The sequence below is a fragment of the Mytilus californianus genome, unplaced genomic scaffold (assembly GCF_021869535.1).
Source record: "Mytilus californianus isolate M0D057914Y unplaced genomic scaffold, xbMytCali1.0.p SCAF_7, whole genome shotgun sequence".
NCBI lineage: Eukaryota > Metazoa > Mollusca > Bivalvia > Mytilida > Mytilidae > Mytilus > Mytilus californianus.
This window is the reverse complement of record NW_026262723.1, coordinates 76,830,015-76,854,815: the sequence shown is the minus strand read 5'-3', so window position 1 is coordinate 76,854,815 and position 24,801 is coordinate 76,830,015. Positions and strand designations below refer to the sequence as shown.

The 24,801-nt window shown below is 33.9% G+C and overlaps 2 protein-coding genes and 1 long non-coding RNA gene across 4 annotated transcripts in view; 2 read left to right on the top strand and 1 right to left on the bottom strand.

Annotated features, from left to right (window-relative positions):
* Positions 1-6,247, bottom strand: part of LOC127709032 (ADP-ribosylation factor-binding protein GGA2-like) — a 39,178-nt gene extending 32,931 nt beyond the window's left edge. Inside the window, exons 1-2 of one of the 2 annotated variants that reach the window (XM_052214318.1) lie at positions 6,178-6,247; positions 489-649 (exon numbers count right to left, since the gene is read on the bottom strand). In XM_052214318.1, the coding sequence (XP_052070278.1) occupies positions 489-649; positions 6,178-6,214 (198 nt within the window). In that variant the 5' untranslated portion in view covers positions 6,215-6,247. The remainder of the gene's footprint in view (positions 1-488; positions 650-6,177) is intronic. The other variant, XM_052214319.1, reaches the window with a different exon arrangement.
* A 635-nt stretch (positions 6,248-6,882) lies between these two features.
* On the top strand, positions 6,883-7,843 carry LOC127709066 (uncharacterized). The gene is made up of 2 exons (XR_007985481.1): positions 6,883-7,178; positions 7,548-7,843. It is a non-coding gene; the product is annotated as an uncharacterized LOC127709066 (long non-coding RNA).
* An 8,372-nt stretch (positions 7,844-16,215) lies between these two features.
* Positions 16,216-18,619, top strand: LOC127709527 (carboxylesterase 1F-like). Its single transcript, XM_052215132.1, has 3 exons — positions 16,216-16,223; positions 16,766-17,355; positions 18,612-18,619. Exons 1-3 carry the CDS (start codon positions 16,216-16,218, stop codon positions 18,617-18,619), a joined length of 606 nt encoding a protein of 201 aa, XP_052071092.1.
* The last annotated feature ends 6,182 nt before the right edge of the window (positions 18,620-24,801 follow it).

Genomic DNA, 24,801 nt, shown 5'->3' with positions numbered 1-24,801 from the left:
CACAGGCTCGACAAAAATGACATCTCCATATCATCTGAAGTCCCTGATATATTTTTGTGTTCCGGTATTTTTCATTTAAATTTTGGCTATTAACTTCAATACTGCTAAAACATACAATTAAAATAGTAAGAGCATACCTATAATGCATCCCCTAATGGGAGGACTAAATGTTGTATGCTATTAATTTAACTCATTCTTTTTCACTATATGGCATTTTTCTTTTTTCTTTCAGAGTAAAATAAAGAAATGATTTTCACAAATTCTTTAAAACTACACAATTTGGCTCCCTAATATCAAACACATTATGTGCGAAATTATGACGAACCAAGTTTGTACATAATACATAAGTTCCCATGAGATTTTTTAACTCTGAAGAAATTATCTGTGGTGGTATAATTCTTCATATACTTAAAATAAAAATAAAGAATGCAATATTATCCCGAGAAAACTGTTTTTTGTGTGGTAGTTCTTTATGACCATTTACTTACAGTTAAGGCATACAATGCTTCCCTCTCCTGAGGAGACTGTAGTTTGTGTGCTAGTAATTTTACTGCAATCTGTGAACCTTCAATCTCTTTGTTGACTTGATCACAGAAAGCCAAGATATGTTCCCAGTCCTCATCTCTGTTTGCTGGATTTGTAGCTCTATCTATAAAAAGGAAGATAATAAGATATATTCTAATTACTAAATCATTATTCTGACATATGTCAACTGGGGACAATCAACATGCAAGCAGAAAGTCTCACATGTGCAAGAATAGATGGCTAAATGGTTGTTTAAGTCCAGTGGCAAAATTAAATACATATTCATGCAAGTTCCTTTAATAACAATATGGGGAACGTACAATGTAATTATTCAAAAGGTAGATAACTCTATCTAAATAAAGTATTAAACATACTTTTATCCTTTTCTTTTTAATTTTAAGTTTTCAAAATAATGTTTTTACTTTCAAATTCCTATTGGGCCAAATAAAAATATATGTGTAGTTCCCATACCTGCCAACTTTTCAAAATCTCCATGGGGGATTTTATTTGCAAGACCTAATGCTCCTCTTATATTGTCATAAATGTTTTTAATCTTGAATGAGTATGTATGTGCTTAAATACCCTGTTAACTCATTTGAATGCCTGTTATGAGGTGTTCAGTTTATAAAATAAAGAATTTCAAAATTCAGGCAACACCTCTCATGGAGGAAATCCCTCATAAATCGTGAAGGTTGGCAGGTAGTTACCCAACAGACCCTGGAACTTTTTTTGCATTTCTAAAAAATAAATTTTGAATGATCCCATTTTGAGGAATGTGAACTTCGATAAATAAATTCACAGACTTCTAAACAGGGATATCCATTACAAGTATCCACTATGGCTAATAATGCAACAAATTCTTAACAAAATGCAACAAAATTAACCAAGAACGTTACATGTCTGTATATCTTACAGTCAAACATATATTATGGCGTACTTGTGTATAATACCGGAGTAAGTGAAAACACAATTTTTTTTCAAGATTTTACAATAAAAAAATTTTCTTATAAAAATGCCTACCTATTTTTTTTAGGGCATAACTGGAACCACACATGTATTTGATTAGGTCTAATTGTTAAACTAATCCTTCAGTACTTTTTATACTTTTATTTAGATGGAGTTATCTACTTTTTAAATAATTATGTCTGCCATATTGGTATTCAAGAAACTTGCATACAACATGTACAAGACACACAAATCAAATAATATCCTGAAGTTAAATATTATAGTACTTTTATTGAGTAAAAATGACATTTACATACATCTTAAAAGTAGAGTCTTTATTATCAATATAAACTGTTATCACAGAGATATGTCTCGCCTTTTTGTAATTTTGATAATGCAAATGTTGGAATAAAAATAGCAATACTTTAACATGTAAGTTATGCAAATATTCAAAGTCAATGAACCATGACTGAAGGTACATGGCTAAACAATCTCCATGGAATGAGATGTGCCAATGCTAATACAACTGCATACCAAATACCATTGACTTATTATAAGTCGTTACCTTTAAACAAACCTAAACATAAACATTAACTTGTAAACTATGTAAAAGTTTCAAAGTCAATGAACCATGATCAGGGGTGGGGCTATATAATCTCCATGGAAACGATACTTGCAAATACCAATACATTTGCATACCAAATATCATTGACTTAACATTAGCAGTTCATCTTAAACTGATCTAATCACAAACTAATACATGTAAACTAAGCAAAAGTTTCAAAGTCAATAGACCATGACTGAGGGGCGGGGCCAAATATTCTCCATGGAAATGAGATGTGCTAATGCTTATACAACTGAACACCAATTAACATTGGCCTACCACTAATGGTTCCCCTTGAACTGACCTAATCACAAACTAATACATGTTAACTTAGCAAAATTTTCAAAGTCTATAGACCATGACAAAGGGGGCGGAGCCAAATAATCTCCATGGAAATGAGATATGCCAATGCTTATACAACTGCATACCAAATATCATTGACCTACCACTAGTGGTTCCCCATAAATTGACCTAATCACAAACTAATACATGTAAACTATGAAAAGTTTTAAAGTCAATAGACCTTGACTGAGGGGGCGGGGCCAAATAATCTCCATGGTAATGAGATGTGCCAATGCTAATACAACTGCATACCAAATATCATTGACCTACCACTAGTGGTTCACCATGAACTAGACCTAATCACAAACTAATACATTGTTGATGCCGCCGCAGACGCAGGAAACAGCATACCCATGTCCCGTACCAAATGTTAATTTGAACCCCTGACGCTTTTTGATTCCGTCAAGGCGAGACAAAAAGCACTATTAAACCATACAAAATTTACTTTTCAGGTAATACATGTATCTATCAGTCAGGGGTTCAAATTAACATTTGGTACTGGAAGGTCCAGGACCTTTGACACTCCAAACTGAAAGGTTCACAACATAAATCCCAGGTCCTACTTTATTTGAAATATTTCATAACTCAGTAAGATATAAAATTAATGTGTTTTTGGTCTTAGGTTAGCTTGTTTAATTATATTTGAACTGCATGCAATATTTTGTTAAGTTTACAAATGTATTGCCAGGCAACCATATAAATGTAGCACTAAACTGTCAGTGTCACTGTGGTATAACATGTATAATAATAAATGATGTAATTGTCTTACAAGTATATTATGAATTCAAATAATCTTTTTTTTTTTGGTATTTGGTAGGGTGTCACTGTGGGTGGGTGTGTTGTCTCAATTATTGGTAATTATACCATTATCTCAGGTTTTACACTACTTAAAAATCATAGGGAGAAGTGACTTCTCTTTTTTAAACTGATAGGGAGAAGTGGTGAGATTTGAAAGAGAAGTGCTCACTCAAGGCGCTACAATGTTTGAGTTTTGCTATAATATAAAGGGCTATATGTATCTTTTTTTATATTGTTCAATTCATAACCGAGTATACAATTAAAGTAACAGTTCAAATTCATAGATATAGGAAGATGTGGTATGAGTGCCAATGAGACAACTCTCCATCCAAGTAACAATTTATAAAAGTAAACCATTATAGGTCAAGGTACGGCCTTCAACAAAGAGCATTGACTCACACCGAACAGCAAGCTAATAAGGGCCCCAAAAATTACTAGTGTAAAACCATTCAAACGGGAAAACCAACGGTCTAATCTATATAAAAACGAGAAACGAGAAACACGTATGAACTACATAAACAGACTACAACTACTGTACATCAGATTCCTGACTTAGGACAGGTGCAAACATTTGCAGCGGGATTTAACGTCATAGCTGTTTAAGTTCATCATATGTTGCACAATTATATTAGTTCCGCTCTTGTTAGAAACTACCAACTAAATATCTAACACTAATAAAGAAAGAACTTGTTTTACATCAAAAAATTCGTAAGGGTTCCGCGGAACCCAGTGTCTCGCCTACTTTTGCTGTTAATCGCAGGCTCAACAAAAATGAGGAAAAGAATTAATAAAAAAATTCCTCTCTATACTATCTTTTGATTGTAAGTAGCTTCTGTCCAAGTTTGGTAAAAATCCAGGATAGTTTATGAATCTAATAAATGTTTTAAAAACTTAAACTGCAGACTGTATGTAATGTTAACTGGAAGAAAAACAAAGTCCATTTATAAGTAAAAAACGGAAAAAATGGAACAAAATTTTAACAAATTTTCCTTCTAGATACTAGCTTTTAATCATAAACAAGCTTCTGTCCAAGTTTGGTACAAATCCAGGATAGTTTAAGAAAGTTGTTAAAATTTAAAAAAACTTTAACCACAGAGTGAATGTAATGTAAACTGGCAGAAAAACTAAGTCCATTTATAAGTTAAATAAGGAAAAAATGGATTTTTTTTACAAATTTTACTTTTGGATACTATCTTATGATCATAAACGAGCTTCTGTCCAAGTTTGGTACAAATCCAGGATAGTTTAAGAAAGTTGTTAAAATTTTAAAAACTTTAACCACAGAGTGAATGTAATGTTAACTGGCAGAAAAACTAAGTCCATTTATAAGTAAAATACAGAAAAAATGGAATTTTTTTTTTACAAAATTTACTTCTGGATACTATCTTATGATCATAAACAAGCTTCCTTCCAAGTTTGGTAGAAATCCAGGATAGTTTAAGAAAGTTATTAAAATTTCAAAAACTTTAACCACAGAGTGAATGTAATGTTTCCTGGCAGAAAAACTAAGTCCATTTATAAGTAAAATACGGAAAAATGGAATTTTGTTTTACAAAATTTACTTCTGGATACTATCTTATGATCATAAACAAGCTTCTGTCCAAGTTTGGTAGAAATCCAGGATAGTTTAAGAAAGTTATTAAAATTTCAAAAACTTTAACCACAGAGTGAATATTTGTGGACGCCACCGACGACGACGACGGAATGTAGGATCGCTATGTCTCGCTTTTTCGACAAAAGTCGAAGGCTCGACAAAAAGAAATGAAAGTGTGGAATGCTTAATTTTTCCCTTTGGGATCAATATTCTTCTGTCAGATGTGCCATTCATGGGTCCGTAGTCATTATCCTTAGAATCCGGATTTCATTCATAGCTGGTCCGTTTCCCGACTCCGATCAGTAGTTTGTACAAATATTTCAATGGCGGACGAGAAAACTTACAAAAATAAACGATGTTTGAAACTCTATTTGGAAGGGAATATGACGTTTTTAAAGCAATGAATAGATTACAAATTTACTTAAGGCAACTTTCATCACTTCTAATGGGTTAACAAACTTATTTTGCCGACAGTTAAAATGGTTTGAAGTACGCTCTCAAGGGGTATACCATATCAATAGTAATATGGCTTTGAAATGACATTACTGATGGTTAAAAAGGTCGGCAAAGTTGATTTTAATTTTCTTTTAAATCGAAGGTCCGTCGGGCGTAGCTAGTAACCAAAATGAAAGTCCGATTGCAATAGTGGAAGGTCACGGACCTGGGACCACCGCTAATTTGAACCCCTGATCAGTTCTGTGGTTTATATACAAAAAGTATTAGTTTTGGGGAATTTTTAGGGAAGGTTTGTACTCTAGTGAATACTATTGATGTATTGCAAGTATTTGTAACAATTACTCTTTTCATTTACAAAGGTCTGAATGACGGTTAATGTTAGATAATAATTTCAAGACTCTTGTAGTGCATGCTTATAATATAAAGGAGCATAAATGGCAGAAGGTCGATTTGGTTACATACATTTTGTACATGCACTTCAGTAATAAACAGCAACAACATGGTGTACAATAGAAAGCTTTCCAGTTTCAAAAGGGTTAGCCCTCTACAGCTCCCTGATTATATGCCTCTGATCATATCCCCAAACAAGTTATATGGTCTAACCTGTTTATCTCCTGCACCTGCAGTCAATGGTAATGGAGACAAACTGCAGAACTATACTATTGCATATGATTTTTTTATGAAATTTTAGTAATATGTTATTAAAATATTTCAAAAACTCAGGTTAACCACATATCATATGATATATCATTATCCTGTAAAAGGTATGTCGGCTTTACTTTTGAGCTTTTCGCCGTAGTGGCATTTGATTTGCGTATGAAGACACAAGAAAGTTGTCCTGATGAGTTCAAAATATTGAACAATGTAAAAGAAAGTCCCAAAAATAACTGTTAAGTCCGCAAAACAAACTAACTCAGCAATGTTTCTAGACTTCGGTCTTCTTCCGCCATCTTGTTTGCGTGCAAGTAACGTGACTTCCGGCTAAAAATTCGTCTGCTAAAATAAATCGATCTCCGAACTTTTCCGAAGCCAATGTTTACGGGTAAAGAAAGGGGCCGTCAACCATTCAGAATACTTGATATTTCGAGATTCACTTGTTGTCAAGTATCGAGTTGCGAGTTACAAAAGTTACGAAAGTCGAGTTGCGAGTTACGAAAGTCGAGTTGCGAGTTACAAGAGTCGAGTTGCGAGTCATAAAAGTCGAATACGAGTTACGAAAGTCGACTGAGTTGCGTGAAAATGGGGAAACATATTTTAATTTTTTTGTGTACCTCTTTAACATTTTTGAATGATGATTGCTTATAGAATTGTAATACTGTACAGTAGTGTTGATTATGTTGTCACAAGTTGGACTTCATCTGAGTCTCGTGTAAAAAAAATGAATGGATTGCTTACATAATCACTACGCAAAATATGGTTATTTTCTGAAGAAACAGATAGCCTTTTGAAATACAGCGGATGGCTTGTAGTTTGATTATTATTAAATTTCATAGGCTAGCTAGCACCATCATATTAAACGTAAAGGGAGGTTAGCAACTAAGCTATAGTACATATATGTAAAAGACCCCTTCTGCAGATTTCGTTTAGAGTGGGCTCTTTGGGGCAGCTGCAGGCTTTCGAGACGCGACGGCCATACTTCCATGACGGCCATGGGATGTTTCGGCCATACCGTCACATCGTCCATGGGACATATCGGCCACACATTGTGAGACGTATCGTCCACACTTTAAAAAAAAATTTTTATTGAGGTTATAGCATAAAATATAATAATAAAATAAGTATTTATTCATAATAATAACATTAATATGATTTTGTAGTATTTTTTTCTGTACAAGAGATCTTATTTATTCTTGTAAGAGTTATCTTTGCTTGATCATCATCACTCGTGTTTACAACTTGTTGGGGCCATATTATGTAAGTATATTGACTATTTCTTCATTATCAGTTATAAACAATTTCTGAAGACTGAATCATTTTTATTGTAATGTGATATAAAGGCATCTTATTTTATATGAAGTTAAAACTGTAGGAATGTTGACTGTCGCTGTCGATGACGATATATAAATACAAGCACATGTCACAGATCTTTTTATTATATCTGTAAAAAATATATTATTCTAAACAATAAAAATCTTCTCAATCTCAGTCTTGGTGAAATTTAAAACAGAACTCAGTGTTAAGGTTAACTCTAAGGAAGGCAGTTCATCAAGTTCGAGTTATATTTGTCATGATCATCAGACAGTACATAGTTTAATAATTCTGTATTTTTTTTCTTTCTTATAGTTTAGAGTCATTCCATTTGCTGAACATCTTTCCAAGACGGAGACTACTGTAGAACTTTCCAATAACATAACAAATTACCCGTAATATCTGACAGGAATGTGCACCCTAATAACATGATAAAAGATGGCCAGTTTCATTTTTATCATACTGAATGTTCTTTTTGCTTAAGTTTGTTCATTGTGTTGAATACTATTTGTTGACAATTTAAATGTTCCCATTTTTGTGCATTTGTTGATGGAGAATTGTATTATGGACAATCATACCAATATACTCTAGTATAAGAAACAAAAAGATAATATTTATGTTTAATATATTTTATTTATACATTCAGTCATACAGATAAACAAATATACAACAAACATATATATCATACATCATACATACACAAAACACTCATATATATTATTCTTTTCGTTCAGGCATGTAGAAAATCAAACACATCGAAATGTAAGAACATACATATATACATATGCCATTGAACATTCATCTTATATACATTTTTTAAATTAACAATCTCACACCTTTTCTCTCATATGCTCATGTCACTCATTCATTTATTCCACTGCATACACATTTCACCCAATATTCAAACATTTATATTCACATTCACACATATAACCTATATCATAAAGCACTAAAATACATAAACGTGCAGTTATAAAAGTCACAACATAAACATGCAGTTATAAAAGTCACAACTGAAACAAAAGCACTAAACATACCAAAATATACTATATTATGATCATTTACTTCATGAACTCATTAAAGTTACTATTTTAACAAAGCACTATACACATAATAAGCACAACCAATAAGTTCTCAAGTCACTACAATTAACACTTAATCAGACTCGATGTCGGAATCTTCAGAGTCGGACTCTGGGAGGGTATCTGGCTGTGGAACAGGGGTGCATACAGATGGCCCACGGAACGGAGAAAGTCTGATGTTCTGATACTGTCTTCCTCGTACTGGTCCCACAGTGAAGTTAGACGGCCTTGAAGCTGCTTGTATGTGTCTCGTTGATATCGGCTGAGTTGCTGTTCACTCACAAGCTGCTGTGTGATGGACACGGTCTTGGCTTCTTGTTGGAAGGCTGGCACAATCTTGTAGAAATGGAGGTGGTTGTGGGCAGCCTTGCCATTGAAACGCCTATGCCACCCTAAAATAAACACAATAATTACTAAAAATTTGAATAAAAACGAAACAATTTTAATGTTAATATTTATATTAACTCAAATATGATGATAGTATAACTTTAACTTTACCATCCTAAAATAATTAAACACAATAGATACTAAAAAAAATTTAATGTGTAAAGTTATTTTATTTTAAGATTGAAATATGATCATAGTATAACTTTATAAAATGCAATAAAAAAATGATGAAGCGGTATTCATATGGGTTCTCATTGCTACTGGTTGGAAGTTTCGGCTCTTTTCATCGTACCGTTCTCCACTACCTCGAAGGTTACTGGTCTGTCTTCTACAAATGAGTCTGAAAGCTCTGGATCTTCAATATCACTGAAAATAATGAAAATTACATTTGTAACTTTAACAAAACTTAGTTACAAATTAGAGATATTATCTTGATGGCTTTAACAGATTCAATATTTTATTATAGTCTCACCACATACAAACATAAAAAGAGATTCACTTAAATAAATTTAAAACATTAAAAATATTGCATTGTATGCACCAATCTTAAAAAGATTTATGAGAGACTTTTAAGATATAACATATACATATAAACATATTTTTACACCTTTATATTTAAAATTTACAATATACACTAGTTTGACTTAAAATTATTAAAAACTTCTTTTGCCTGAAAATAACATTACTAATTTTAAAATAATTTATTAATAATTATTACATTAAATTAATTTGAAATAGTAATAAAAAATTAAGAGACTATAATAAAAAATATGATTAATTAAACCAAATACCTCTCAACAACTGGATTCAAGTGTGATATCAAATGAATGGTCTGGTAGCGTATCGTCAAGTGGTTGTGGGGATGCTGGTGGGGGTGATGGTGGTGCTGGTTGTGGAGAAGCTGGTGCTGGTGGGGGTGATGCATTGTTTGATAATTGGCAATCACGTAAACTAATTAAAGGATTAACACCTCCGAAATGTGTATACTTTGTATTTAACAGAGACACGCGCCCAATGATTGGATTAATATGATATATGATCGGTCTTTTTTTTATAGGTCATAATACATAATCATAAATAACGGTTTGAGACCTTTCGCATAACAGGACTTATTCGGAATAATAGTCAACCACAAAAAATGAAAAATTTAGGTTGAATACAATTTTTCTTCTCAAAATAATAAAGAAACGATAAGAAATTAAAACAATTCTGTCGAACACACAACATTTAAAGAAATAATACAATAACGTATATGTACCTCAACCTCCATATCTTGTGGTATGCGGACACATTCTGCACAGTGGAAAATAATGTCGACTTCTTCATTTACCATCAGGCGGTAATCAGTAATTGATATACCTGAAATAACAAGAAATTAAAATATGACATATATTTCTTTACAGTCAAGTAATATTAATACACTGATAATAATGTTTAAGGCCGTAGTAAGGTGACCTTTAGTTGTTAATTTCTGTATCATTTGGTCTCTGATGGAGAGTTGTCTCATTGGGAATCATACCGCAATCATACCACATCTTCTTTTTATATCTATTAATTGATACCTATGGTCCATTTATTGGACAAATGTGTAATGCAAATAACACTTAAATATAGATTTAATTCTTATCAGGAAAGCGTCTTAACCAAAAGTAAAGTAAAAAAAAAAAATGTATCTAAAATATGACCGAAAGTACGAAATATGATTCAAAGGAAAAACGAAATTAATAATAAATTTGTAAATACCTGTATTGCAAAGCCTGTGTTGCTATTTATCACAATCCTCACATTGGAGAGCAGGTTGTCTTGGTCGGACTTGCTGGTCACATAGCACACAAGGGTACGACATTGATGAACAGCAATTTTCCAAATGAGTGCCACCGACATTTCTGGTTACTTTTATAAAGCAAGGTCGGTACATCAAAAAGACTGCTCAAACAGCTTGTATTTTTACAAGAATTTCACTACCAAATGTATGTTTGCACTCCGCTGGAACTCAGCTTGGGTGTTGTGTTTTTATAGTGATCTTGAATTGTATTTCCATTACAATTTCTTGACAAAAGCATAATTAATACTTGTGTTCATCAAAGAAGTAATAATAAGCAATCAACAATCTTCTTAAATTTCAAACTTAATCATTACTTGATTACCTTGTTTTATATTTCAAACTGAACTTATTGTTTTAATTTTGACAGAAATTAGTCTCCCATTCGGATATATTCATATTTGTTCATTTTGTTCTGTTTGTTATACGCAAGATATCAAAAAATAATTTAGAAAACAATATGATATTTTAATATTTTATTAGATTAAACACATTCATTTACGATATATATATAATGATTAAACAAATGATATAACAAAATTAAACATGATAAATAATATAAAAACAGTAAAGTTTATCTAAAAGTTATAATAACCATCTATAAGTATCAACATAATTCATATATAACATCTATATAAAAAAAAAAAAAACCATGGACGATACGTCTTCACAAAGTATGGCCGTTTTTGTCATATGGCCGTTTCATCTTTTCGGGGTATGGCCGTTTCATCCTATGGACGTCATGGCAGTATGGCCGTCACGTCCTGCATCGAGCTGCAGAGGCAATATTTGTTAGGGACCCCAAAATTTATTCTTTGGCAGTGAAACTCAAAATTGTGGACCTTCGTAACTCGCAACTCGACCTTCGTATGTCGCAACTCGACTTTCTTAACTCGTAACTCGACTTTCTTAACTCACAACTCGACTTTCTTAACTCGCAACTCGGCCTTTTCAACTCGCAACTTGCAACTCGACGATAAGAAACCCTCTGATATTTCTAACATATATATGTGATATTGTACACGTCTTTGATTGATTGCTTGTTTAACGTCCAGTGGCATGCATATTCATGACGATATCAAGTTCTTTGTGGTGGAGGACATGACCCTATATTGAGCCCCATTGTCCCTCCTCTTCATTATCATAAATCCTCGATCTTTAAATATATATCATTTATTTGTACCATATGTATACCAATAAACCATATTTTTACTCTAGATATACATGTTGTTTAGCATCAATGTGCCACTCGACTATCGCTCTAGATATATAGTGAAAACCCATGAGTCAGTTGATTGATTTGATCAACCCTTAAACGACCGTAAAGATGGAATACAATCGATGCGATCGTGAATCTTGAACGCACGAGAGACAGTTGATTGAATTGATCAACATTTAAACGATCGTAACGATTGAATATGATTGATATGAGTGTGACCTTTGAAAATCACACGAGACAGGTGATTGAATTAATCAACTCTTAATCGATCGTAACTATTGAATACGATCGATACGATCGGGAGTATAGAAAAGGAGAAGAGACAGTTGATTTAATTAATTTACTCTTGAACGATTGTAACGATTTAATACGATTGATCGTGGCCCTTGAAAAACAGATGAGACAGCTAGTTAATTGAATTGTTCAACTCTTACATGTACGATCGTAACGATAAAAGATGATCGGTCAAATCGTGACCATTGAAAACGAAAAGAGACAGGTGATTGAATAGATCAACACTTAAACGATCATAAGGATTAAATACGATTGATACGATCACGGTCCTTGAAATTGAGATCGTTCAACTCTTTAACGATCGTAACGATTGAATACGATCGATACAAAGGTGACCCTTGAAAATTAGCAGACACAGTTGATTGAATTGATCATTTCTTAAACGATCTTCACGATAAAGTACGATTGGTACGATTGTTACCCTTGAAAACCAGATGATGAGACATTTGATTGAATTGATTAACCCTTGAACGATTGTAACGATTGAATACGATTGATACGATCGTGGCCATTGAAGACCAGATGTGACAGCTAGTTGATTGAATTTACCAACTCTTGAACGATCGTAACGATTAAAGAGGGTCGATCAAATCGTGACCCTTGAAAACGAGAAAAGACAGTTGATTGAATTGATCAACACTTAAACGATCGTAACAATTAGATACGATCGTGGCCCTTGCAAACCAAATTGTTTAATTCTTGAAAGATCGTAATTATTGAATACGATCAATACAAAGGTGACCCTTGAAAACGAGAAGAGGCAGTTGATTGAATTGATCAACTCTTTAACGATTTTAACGACTGAATACGATTGATACGATCGTGACCCTTGAAAACCAGATGAGATAGTTGACTGAATTGATTAATCCTTGAACGACCGTAACGTTTGAATACGATATATGATCGGAAGTATTGAAAAGGAGAAGAGACAGATGATTTAATTTATCAACCCTTAAATGATCGTAACGATTGAATACGATTAATACGATCCGTGGCCATTGCAAACCAGATGTGACGGCTAGTTGATTGATTTGTTCGTAACGATTGAATACGATCTATAAAATCGTGACCCTTGAAAACTAGAAGAGACAGTTTATTAAATTGGTCAACATTTAAATGATCGTAACGTTTACATACGATTGATACGATCGTGGATCTTGAAAACCAAATTGTTCAACTGTTGAACGATCGTATAGATTGAATACGATAGATAAAAGGGTGGCCCTTGAAAACGAGAGGGGACAGTTTATTGAATTCATCACCTCTTAAATGATCTTAACGATTGAATTGATCAACTCTTAAACGATCTTAACGATTGAATACGATTGATACAATGATGACCCTTGAAAATCAGACTGAATTGATATACCCTTGAACGGTCGTAACGATTGAATACGATCGATACAACCGTGACCATTGAAATCCAGATGAAACAGTTGTTTGAATTTATCAACTCTTATTACTGGTCGAAATGGTTGAATAAGATCAATATGATCGTGACCCTTTGAAAATCAGTTGAGACAGTTGATTGCATTTATCAACTCTTGACCGACCGTAGCGATTGAATACTAATGCTACGATCGTGAATCTCGAAAACAAGACGAGACAGTTGATTGAATTGATAAACTCTTACACGATCGAAATTTAATCAACTCTAAGAATAAAGGATTGATTGAAGAAATAAAGTGAATTACATCTGAAAGGAAAAATCCTACAACAATTGAATAATCCTACAACAATATTCAATCGATTGTCGAATACTGGTCGACGGAAACTAGACGAAAGGACCAACATGTCGAAATTCAGAACCGTTTAGTGCAATTCAAAATTAAATATCTTATACTTTACCCGTTTTTAAATTTTGTGGAATTTTGCGAGGCAAGGGGGTCGTCCTAACAAATAAAGACAACTATATTTACGTTCTGAGATGAATAAACTGATACTATCAGTAATCGTCAATTTTAAAATAACTCTGGTGTTTAGTAAATTTGTTATTTAAGTGATACAAAAACCTGTGCTACTTATGATAAGAGGATAAGATTTGAATTAGTCATTTGGATATCACTGATTTTATCTGTTATGATTTCATCGGACTGTTGACTGGAACGCACAGTTTATACGGGATTGGATGACAACGCTGTAAGTGTACTGTTTTTTTTTTTTCCAGTGATAATAATCGACCAAAATATTAATGGGCATTGCTAAATATAAATTATAAAAATAAGGAGATGTGGTATGATTGCCAATGAGACAACTATCCATCAAAGTTAAAATGAAGTGGATGTAAGCAATTATAGGCAACCATACGGCCGTCAACAATGAGCAAAACCCGTACCGCATAGTCGGCTATAAAAGGTCCCGACATGAAAAATATGAAAAAATTTAATTGAGAAAACTAACGGCCCTATTTATAACAAAACAATTTACGAAAAACAAATATGACAGACATGAACCATCGACAACCACTGAACTACAGGCTCTTGCCTTGGGATAGGCGTATAAAGAATGTGGCGGGGTTAAACATGTTTGTGAGCGCTGAACCCTCCCCTGACCTGGGTCAGTGGTGTAACAGCACACCATAAGAACAAACTATAACAAGAGTGCACACGCTGAACTGTATCGCTTGTTTTACTGACCATTGATTTTATGTTGAAAGTCATAAAGATAAAGGTTTTACTACAAGTATCACATAAACTTAACATTTTTAAAGATCCATGACAATGAGGTCAAGGTCAGATAAAAACTGTAACACAGACATGTACACCTTACAATTATTCCATACACCAAATATAGTTGACCCATTGCTTATGGTAATTGAAAAACAGACCAAAACACAAAAACTTAATGTTAACCAATGAACCATAGAAATGAGGTCAAGGTCAGATGATACTGGCTAGACAGACATGTACACCTTACATCATTCCATAAACCAAATATCGTTGACTTATTGCTTATAGTACTTGAAAACAGATCAAAACACAAAAAATTAACAATGACCAATGAACCATGAAAATGAGGTCAAGGTCAGATGAAACCTGCCAGTCTGACATGTACCCCTTACAATCATTCCATACACCACATATAGTTGACCTGCTGTTTGTAGTATCTGAGAAACGGACCCAATCACGTAACTTAAACCTTGATCATTGATCCATGAATTGAGGTCGAGGTCAGGTTAACCCTGTCTGACGGACATGTAGACGTTGCAAGGAACCCATATACCAAATATAGTTTATAAAATCATATTACTCATAATAAGTGAGAAATTCACATGACAAAAAAACTGTATTTTTTTTCAAGCTGTCACTGAACCATGAAAATGAGGTCAAGGACAATGGCCATATGACAGACGGAAACTTCGTAACATAAGGTATCTGCATACAAGGTATGAAGCATCCAGGTCTTCTACTTTCTGATATATAAAGCTTTATACAAACAGTTTACGCCGCCGCCGCCGCCACCGCCACCGCCACCGCCGCCGCCACCGCCGCCACCGCCGCCGCCACCGCCGCCGCCGGATAGTAATACCTATGTCTCGCATACTGCGACTTTCGTTGCAGGCGAGACAAAAATCAGTTGAAAAAGGCTTAACTTAACTTAACTGTTTGCGATAGTTCCAGAAATTAAGTTTCTCGTCAATAAAATATTATAATTGAATTGTTGAAAAGAAAATAAAATAAATGCATTTACGACTTAACTTAACTGTTTGCGATAGTTCCAGAAATTAAGTTTCTCGTCAGTAAAATATTATAATTGAATTGTTGAAAACAAAATGAAATAAATGCATTTCGCTTTTAGATATTATTATATCTGCCATTTTCAGTGACCAATTCATAGCTACTGGTTCTCTTTGTACCTATTAGCGATCTTTTCGTTTTGCTTTTGTGCCAAATTTACAAGTTTTTCTGGTAGAAGGGTAATTTAGACGAGTTGTCGTTTGTATCAAACCATTTTTATTCAAGATCAGTTTTGCGTCGTTCGATAGTACAAAGGTCGCCGAACGGTCTTGAACATTGAGTAAAACATATACCGTATAGTAAGTTACAGCTATAAAAGACCCTTACATGACAAAATGTTAATCAAATCAAACGAGAGACCCAAGTCATGTATATGATAAAACAATCAACAGTAAAAAAATATATGACAGACTAGTACTTTAGGTGTATACCAAGTCTAGTGATGGAGATGTATAGCCGAGCGCTGAATACATTAAGTCCAGCGCTGTAGATTTAAAGTCCAGCGCTGGAGATTTTAAAGTCCAGCCCTGTAGATTCATAGCACTTGACTTGGTATCTACAACGCCCGACTTTTCATCTCCAGCACTAGACTTTTTTTATGTATCTACAGAACTAGACTTTACATTTGCAGCGCTGGGGTTTACATCTTCAGTGCTGGACTTAGTATCTACAGCGTTTGACTTAACATCTCCAGCGCTTGTTTTTGAAAGAAAAAAAAACACAACTCTTTATTTGTATGAGACCAACAGGGCTATGTATCCTCTGAATCCCTTTATTCAAATATCAAACTAAAATTTTAAGTAATAATAAAATTTCACACTTTATTTATGTATGCATCTTTTCAGAACGATAAGAAAAGGTATGGCAAGAATTGTTTTACTATTTCTGGGGATGTTTACATCTGTGTTTGGTAATAGTACAGTAATTCTCAAGACCAAGCTGGGTTACGTAAAAGGTATTTCTTCCTCATTCACATTTAATAACTATTCAAGGAACTACAATGAATTTAGGAATATACCATTCGCAAAACCACCCGTGGGCGGTCTTAGATTCCATCAGCCCGTTCCTTATGGCTCATGGAGTGATATTTATGATGCCACCCGTTTTGGACCATCTTGTATCCAATCAGTGAATGGGATTGTAGATCAATACGTACCAAATACAAATACATCAGAAGACTGTTTAGTACTCAACATATATGTTCCTTCCGGATTTTCAGAGTCGAATGCAAAATCCGTTATCATATGGGTCCACGGAGGGGGATATTATCTTGGACAAGGAATGTTTTATGACGGTTCGTATCTCAGTGGCATTGGTGATGTAATTGTGGTAACAATAAATTACAGATTAGGAGTTTTTGGATTTTTCAGCACTATGGACGATGTAGCACTCGGAAATTACGGACTCTGGGACCAACAAATGGCGATTAAATGGGTTCATGACAATATTGAAAGTTTTGGAGGGGATCCAAATTCTGTAACAATAGCTGGTCAATCTGCAGGTGCTTTTAGCGTGGCACTACAAGCTTTAAATCCAGCAAACAAAGGACTCTTCCATCGAGTGATCGCACAAAGTGGTGCGAGTAATTCAGTTATAGCCATGTCTACAGCTGCTAGAAAAAAGGCGAAGTTATTTTCTAGGACAGTCCATTGCAATGACAGTCTAACAAATGAGACTTTGACCTGTTTGAGAAATAAAACTGTTAGACAGCTACTTGAGGCCTTCAATGCAATATCCAAAACTACATATACCATCAATAATTCTACGGATGTGTATTTTGATATTCCATTTGCTCCTGTTATTGATGGAGTGTTTCTTAAACAATCGCCACAAAATATTCTATATGGTAGACAATCACCGGGTCTTGAATTTTACAAATCATTAGATGTTATTTTTGGAGGCTGTGAATTAGAAGTGCTAGCAATAGCATATGGAATAAAGGAAGTACAAAGCAAACTTTCTTTCAATATTTCTGAGGGAATACCTTCCGATTATTTTCGAAATCACATTATTCCAGTTGTTGTAAAGCAATATTTCAACAATATGTCAGCTTTGGAATCTGATATAAACAAACAGTATTCATCTAGTATTTCTCAAAAGGAACAAGCTTTGAATGTTGTGAATTTGTACAGTGATTTGTTCTTTTATTTTCCCGAGATACTTAGTTTGAAATTTCATGCCAGTGGAAACCAAAACATAAAACAGTATCTGTACAGTTTTAAACCCCACTCGATGTTCTCCAAACAGATGAGTGCCTTGTTTCCCTGGTACAAAGCCAATGGTCACGGAGCTGATTTGTATTTTCTCTTTCCATTCAGAGGACAAGAATCAAATTTGACAACAGCAGACAGGATAATTGGAACAATGCTTATGAAGTATTGGAGTAATTTTGCTAAAACGGGGCAAGTTTATAAAGTGTATTAGTAATCAAGCGGCTGCCATAGAAATGGTGCAAAAATAATAGATTAACACATTCTTTTTATATTGTATGACTTCCGATTGCAGCTCGGGACGAGTAATAAAAAAACACCATTTAGTATTAAATCAACTTAGAATCATAATCGCTGACATGGTCATATTGCATGCTTACACAAATTTATATTTGCATCCTTTCATCAATGAATTGTATAGTAAGACTTTACAAATCCTTGCTTACATGTAGACATGCTAATTAAGTAACAACGCATTAATGCAATATTTTCCCACTAGTATTCGAAAGGTAAGCTCTGCATACCCAATCATTGACCAGCTTGTCTCCGTACTTTTTAAGATTGAAAACGTCTAAATCGACAGTCATTAAAATATATTTTAAAATTTATGTTTAATTATTTGTTTTAGGAATGTGAATGGTCCTGGATTAGTGCACTGGCCAACGTATACTGAAATAACAAAGAAGTATGCCTTGTTGGATTTGAATACTGTCATCAAAAGCAATTTGTATGGAAATAGAATGGATTTCTGGTCGACTGTTATGAATTTGCACCAACCAGGACCAACAACACCCTGTTCAAGATTAGAGTGTATTTTAGGACGAAAATAACTTGAATATTAACGGAGAATGATCAGAATATTTGTGTGTTTTTTTTTTTAGTTTGTTTTTTTAAGAATTTGTTAAACATCTACTTAAACTTTACTATAGAGACACAAATGGTCCAGCTTTTTGTAATTTTTGTAGATATTACACTGATATAAACGCCATAATTTCAATTTTCTTTTGTTATCTTTCCATTTTAGTACATGTATATCAAACCATTAGTAACTCCTCCCAACAGAAATTTGAAGTTTTAGTTAAACCAATTGTACGTGCGCACATACTTTAGTGTGACATTGATCCGACACGTGCACTCTCTTCTATATCACATTATTTACAATTTGTCATGTTCCTGACCGGGGATACGACTTTGGAATCGCACAATGGGCGATGCACGGATAACAGATGTTCACCTTGGTCCCATGCACTCCGTTTCGAGTTGATGCGATTTTGGCCTTTTTACGCACGTGTTTGCTTCGTTACACCTTGGTTTATAATGCTAGTATTTGAAATGACACCAGTATATTATCTAAAACAGGATTTTGAAACTAAACGCCTATGGATGGTCGTGGCAATATTCCTAATGCAGTTTCAGCATAGCTGGAAAAAAACAAGTATTTTGCATTACTTGCTGTCCATCTGTTTTCTTTTGTCTCCAAATGTTCCCTTCTTTCTCTATCAAACATCTTATCTGGGCTAGTTTCAAAATAGTGTTTGATCTGCCAACCTGCAACAAAAATGCTGTCGTCCGTCCATCAATTATTCTTTTTTAAGAATCCTTTATTCCTCTATGTGTGCATGCTGGTATGAAATGGGAAACGATGTTTTTTGTTCTTGGGGTGTATGTCTCTGAGTTATCCATCATCTTTATATTAGTGTTTACTCATATACTATTATACTAATATTTGATCTCTTTCATTTGACATTCTCTCAATATCAACTTAATTTATTGTTTTGTTTTGTACATCATTTTTACTTTTGAAAAAGTGGTCGCACAACTATATTATCCTATATTACTAGTATTTGAAAGTTTAACGCTAATGACCGTAGACCCTTTTGGGATTCTGCGTCCGGAACGATTTTCTGTTTTGACTGTCCATAATTCCTTTTATGATTTACATGTAAGCTTTAAACGCATCTTGGTGGAATCCCCGAGTTTAAGAATGCATGGTCATAGTTGTACAAGTTCGTTTAACAGATACAATAGTGTAAATATTATTCTTTCTTTCTATTTTTATAAGTTTTTTTGGAAAATTTAAACTTGATAAAGATATGAGTAGAGCTACTCGGCAGTAACAAGGATTTGTATAGTAATACTTTGGAATTGATATATATGTTTTCTTCTGTTCTTATTACTGCCAAGGATTTGTATAGTACTTAATACAAATCCTTGGCAGTAATAAGAACAGAAGAAAACATATATATCAAATCCATAGGGCAGAAATTTCCTAACTGTTCAACAATATCAGTTCACATATCGGACCATGCAAGTCAAACAAATTGTATCAAATTTTGGCGCAATAAAGACTACATTCGAGCATCTGTCTATTGAAATAAATACACGAAGTTATATTTGACCGCTGAACTCAGAATCTAAATCTGTCCGAATTTCAAAGAATTAAGATTCGCAGACTCTGTAAAATGCCAAAAACTGTTTATCAACAAGTGCTTAATGTTGGCTACATAAAGAGAAGCAATGAATCCTGGTTGGCAATCTAAGAACCTGGCCAGTATTGGGTTAAATAATGGCGAAATTAGGTAGTACATAAGACCGGCTTGATAGGCTTGGAAAGTTGCTATCTAGACAGTACCACATGTTAAGGTAAGCGAAATGGACTTTTTGGATAATTATAAATACTAAATCTGATTCGTGGCTGCTCTAGCTTCTCATTTCTGTACTTTCTCTGCTGCATAAAATCTACTTGGAAGTCCAGCTACCGATATTAGAACAAAAGAGACCATGGTTTCTGAGCCAGCAGATATAGTATTTCAACCTTTTTTTACAACATTGTACGGAATCTACTTGGAAGTCCATCGAACGACATCAAAACAAAAGAGCATGATTTTGTAGTCAAAAATGGGAGTATTTCAATCTTGTTTTCATGACATAGTGGTATGAAATCCATTTTGAAATCCAGAGGCCGATATAAAAATGTCATGAATTTTCAGCAGAATTTTTTTTGAAACGAGAGCAAAAATCTGAGAAAAAGGTTGAATCAGCTAAGTCACATAATCATTATTACCATCTTAAGTAATTCCCAAAGAAAGGTTAAATTTTGTTCCTCCACAAAAATATCTCATACTAGATCAACAGGAAAAATGGTCAGTTACAGATGATATCATAAATTGATTTTTATTTTTTCAACGCCAGAAATAATAACCTGTGTATGATTGTATTTTACAGTTTCATCAAATGAATTTAGATATTTAGAAAATACGATAACTAACACTAACTTTTATTTCTGATTAACTGCTACAGTCTTACCCATGTTCCAAACATATCTTTAATTTAATTCTTTAATCAAAGAACTTAGGACGAAGCTTTCTTATTTTGACCCACATCATTCTTTTCCCCCCTTTTTGGGGTCAAATATAGGATATATGAAATTTTGCCCAAGAGAAGAAAATATTGGAAGTCCATTGAAAATCAGAAAATTTAGAAGACATGGCAACCCGAGTTGCATGCCCATTTCCAGTAAGTAAATTTGCCATCCTTCATACTGGTAGTCCATTATGGCAGCGCCTCCCTTTTGTATTTCTTATTGTTTTGTTCTTGTCCTGGGTATGCCTGAGCTATTTGCCACTGGAAGATAAGCAAACAACAATCAATCATCTATTTATTTTTCAATTTTGTTGGGGTGATGACATTGAGACTTATCCAACATTTCAATGTATTTAAACTTATCATCAGCCATCTACGCCACAAAGCTCAATCTATTTGTTCTATCATGTAAAGTAACAAGGAAGATGTGCTAACCCTAGATACTGAACAAGCCTTGAAAATAAGGCAGCACCTTTAAAACTAGATATTTTTATAACTAAGGAACGATTTAGAGCTTTGACTATATAGGCACTGTTTGATGGTGTCTAGATGACTTTTATTGGCGTTATTGTGTTAAATGTTCGATTGTGTTGATCTTGCATCTCCATTTATTTGTAATGACCTAAATAATCACGTGACACATGTGTTTTCCTGGGTTGCTAGTTCAACTTTGGCATTGTAGTCTGAATATGCCTCAAATTTATTGCTTTTCATTATTGCCATCCTTAATCTTATAGAATCTATACCTGAAATTAAGCTCAGAATTCAGCGTTTCAGTGCCTGAACACCATCAGCAGGATACATTAACGTTAATTAATTTATCATGGTTCTTCATTTTAAGAGACTGCTGACTCAATATTACCAGTGATATCCACTACCGTGAGTCCACCAACAAAACATTCTATCAAGTCTATCATTTAAATGTTTTGAAGAAAAAAATGACATCATGAAAACTAATTAATTGATAACGAATAATGTCCAGTGACAAATATAACATGCACCTTGAATATACCTTGCTTTATATTTTAACCAAATGCACTTGTTTCTATCAATGGGTAGGTCGAATTTCAATCTATAATAATCTATAATACATTGATAGTCAACCTTCCCATTGATAGAAACAAGAGTCAGTGATTTTAAGGGCAGGCTGGATTGGTATACAAGGTAACAATCCACAAAAGAAATGTTGCCCTACCCTGACACATTATTCTTACTTTGATCTTACTTGCAAATATTTCGTGATTGGCAGCAAATACCAGTTTTTAAAATCTTTTGTTAGACCCAGGTGAGGATTGAACCTAAGACTTCTTCACTACAGGCGAGAACGGTACCTCAAGGTCATAGAGACAGTTGTAAACTTAGTCAATAAAGCATTAGTCAGCTATCCATGAAAATGAGGTCAACTATTATATTGACATGTTCAGCCATTATGCATCATTCCACAATACATCATGGCTTTTCTAATTTCTATAAAACTTACCTCATCATGAAACATTAAAGAACAAGATATCATTGTAACAGGATGCTGTTACGAAAGTCTCCCAAACGAACAGCAATTAAATTCCCCTACCCCTAAAAATTGTAACCCAGGAAATACTAGGTCAGAAGATGTGACGAAAGTACCATTAAAAAATGAAGCTGTATTGTATCCCCCAGGGCCTGTATAATGCTGGAACACACTTCAAAAAAATTTGGGCAGGGGTTTCCCAGACCCAGGCTTACTTGCCAGGTCTGGGGGGCATGCGCTCGATATAAGTATACTGAAAATACAATGTAGGTTAATAGAATAAGTAACACTGAAAAATGCTGAAAATGAAACATATCAAGCAGAAATTACTCCCCACCCCTTTCCCCAACCAAATCATGCCATTTAGTCTTACAATAATTACTGAAGACCCCTTATCATTATTTTCATTAGTTTTCAAGTTGAGACCATTTGAAATTATTTTTTTTTTTAGTTCACCCTCCTTTTACCCCTCCCCCCCCCCCCCCCCAAAAAAAAAAAACCAAACCAAAACTTTCCCTCCCACATATTGCAAAACTTAAACGCTTAGTATCAATAAGAAACAAAGGCCTACAACACCATGAAGTGCTGTTGACTTGCATCTAACGGTTTCCAAGTCCACTCGGAATAAGTTCAGCTGCAAAATAAAGGCAACAGTAGTATACCGCTATTCGAAATTCATAAATCAATTGAGAAAAAAACAAATCGGGGTTACGAACTAAAACTGAGGGAAACACATCAAATATAAGAGGAGAACAACGACACAACAGAAACACAACACTAAAATGCAACACACACAGAAACAAACTATAATATAACAATGGTCATTTTCCTGGTGGGTTGAACCTGGTTTTGTGGCTAGCCAAACCTCCCGCTTTTATGGCAATGTTAAATATAACATTAAAATGACAAGATTACATGACAGGACTACAATACAAATAAATGGGAGAACATACAGGTCAGAGATACACACAAATAATAGCTATCATAAGTTACCAGGCTTATAATTTAATACGCCAGACGCGTAAATAAGACCCATCAGTGACGCTCAGATAAAAAAAGTTTGAAAGCCAAAACAAGTACAAAGTTGAAGAGCATTGAGGACCAAAAGTTCCAAAAAGTTGTGCCAAATACGGATAAGGTTATATGCCTGGGATAAGAAAATCCTTAGTATTTAGAATAATTCATACTTTTGCAAACAGTAAATTTATAAAATGACTATATAATAGATATACATGTTAACACCGAAGTAGTGACTAACTACAGAATAAAAATGAATACGTATTACACCTTCAGAAATTAAAATCTTTACAACATTAATGCTGTAAAGTAATACTTATGTCTTGTTTCTACAATATCTGAAGCAGGCAAGAAAAATGTCCTTTCAAAATTGAAATGCCAGAATTTTCCTTTTTACTGCTGCAAAAACATTTTCTCAAATTAATTCAATGTGATGTATAGAAGAAAGAAGAGACAAACAGACCATTTGAAGCCTCTATTTATACAACACAATCTCAAACATAAATACAAATATAAAAACGACATTGGCTTTTGGTTGCAAATAACAAAGGAACAAAAATTAAATTTGCTAAGGAATCTTTTTCAACCAGGAATTATCTATAACCTTCCCATAAAAAATAATGCTGGAAATAAATGACTTTTTGACAGAAATTGGCTTAATCTATATGATAGGCTTGTATACTCCCCATCAAGAGCAGGCTCCTATTTTGATTTTCGGAATCCAGACAAAAAATTACTTGAAGACCCTAAAACCATTTCTTGATTGTTTTAACTACAACTTGCCTTGTCCAAGTGGGCTATCTTCTGAAGAAGATAGGGGATTGCATTTTTGGCAACATACAAAAGAAACATTGTCAAAGTTAGCAGCTGAAAGCATTAAGAAATGCAACAAACTTGACTATCTAATAAAATTTTTGAAACATTTTGAATC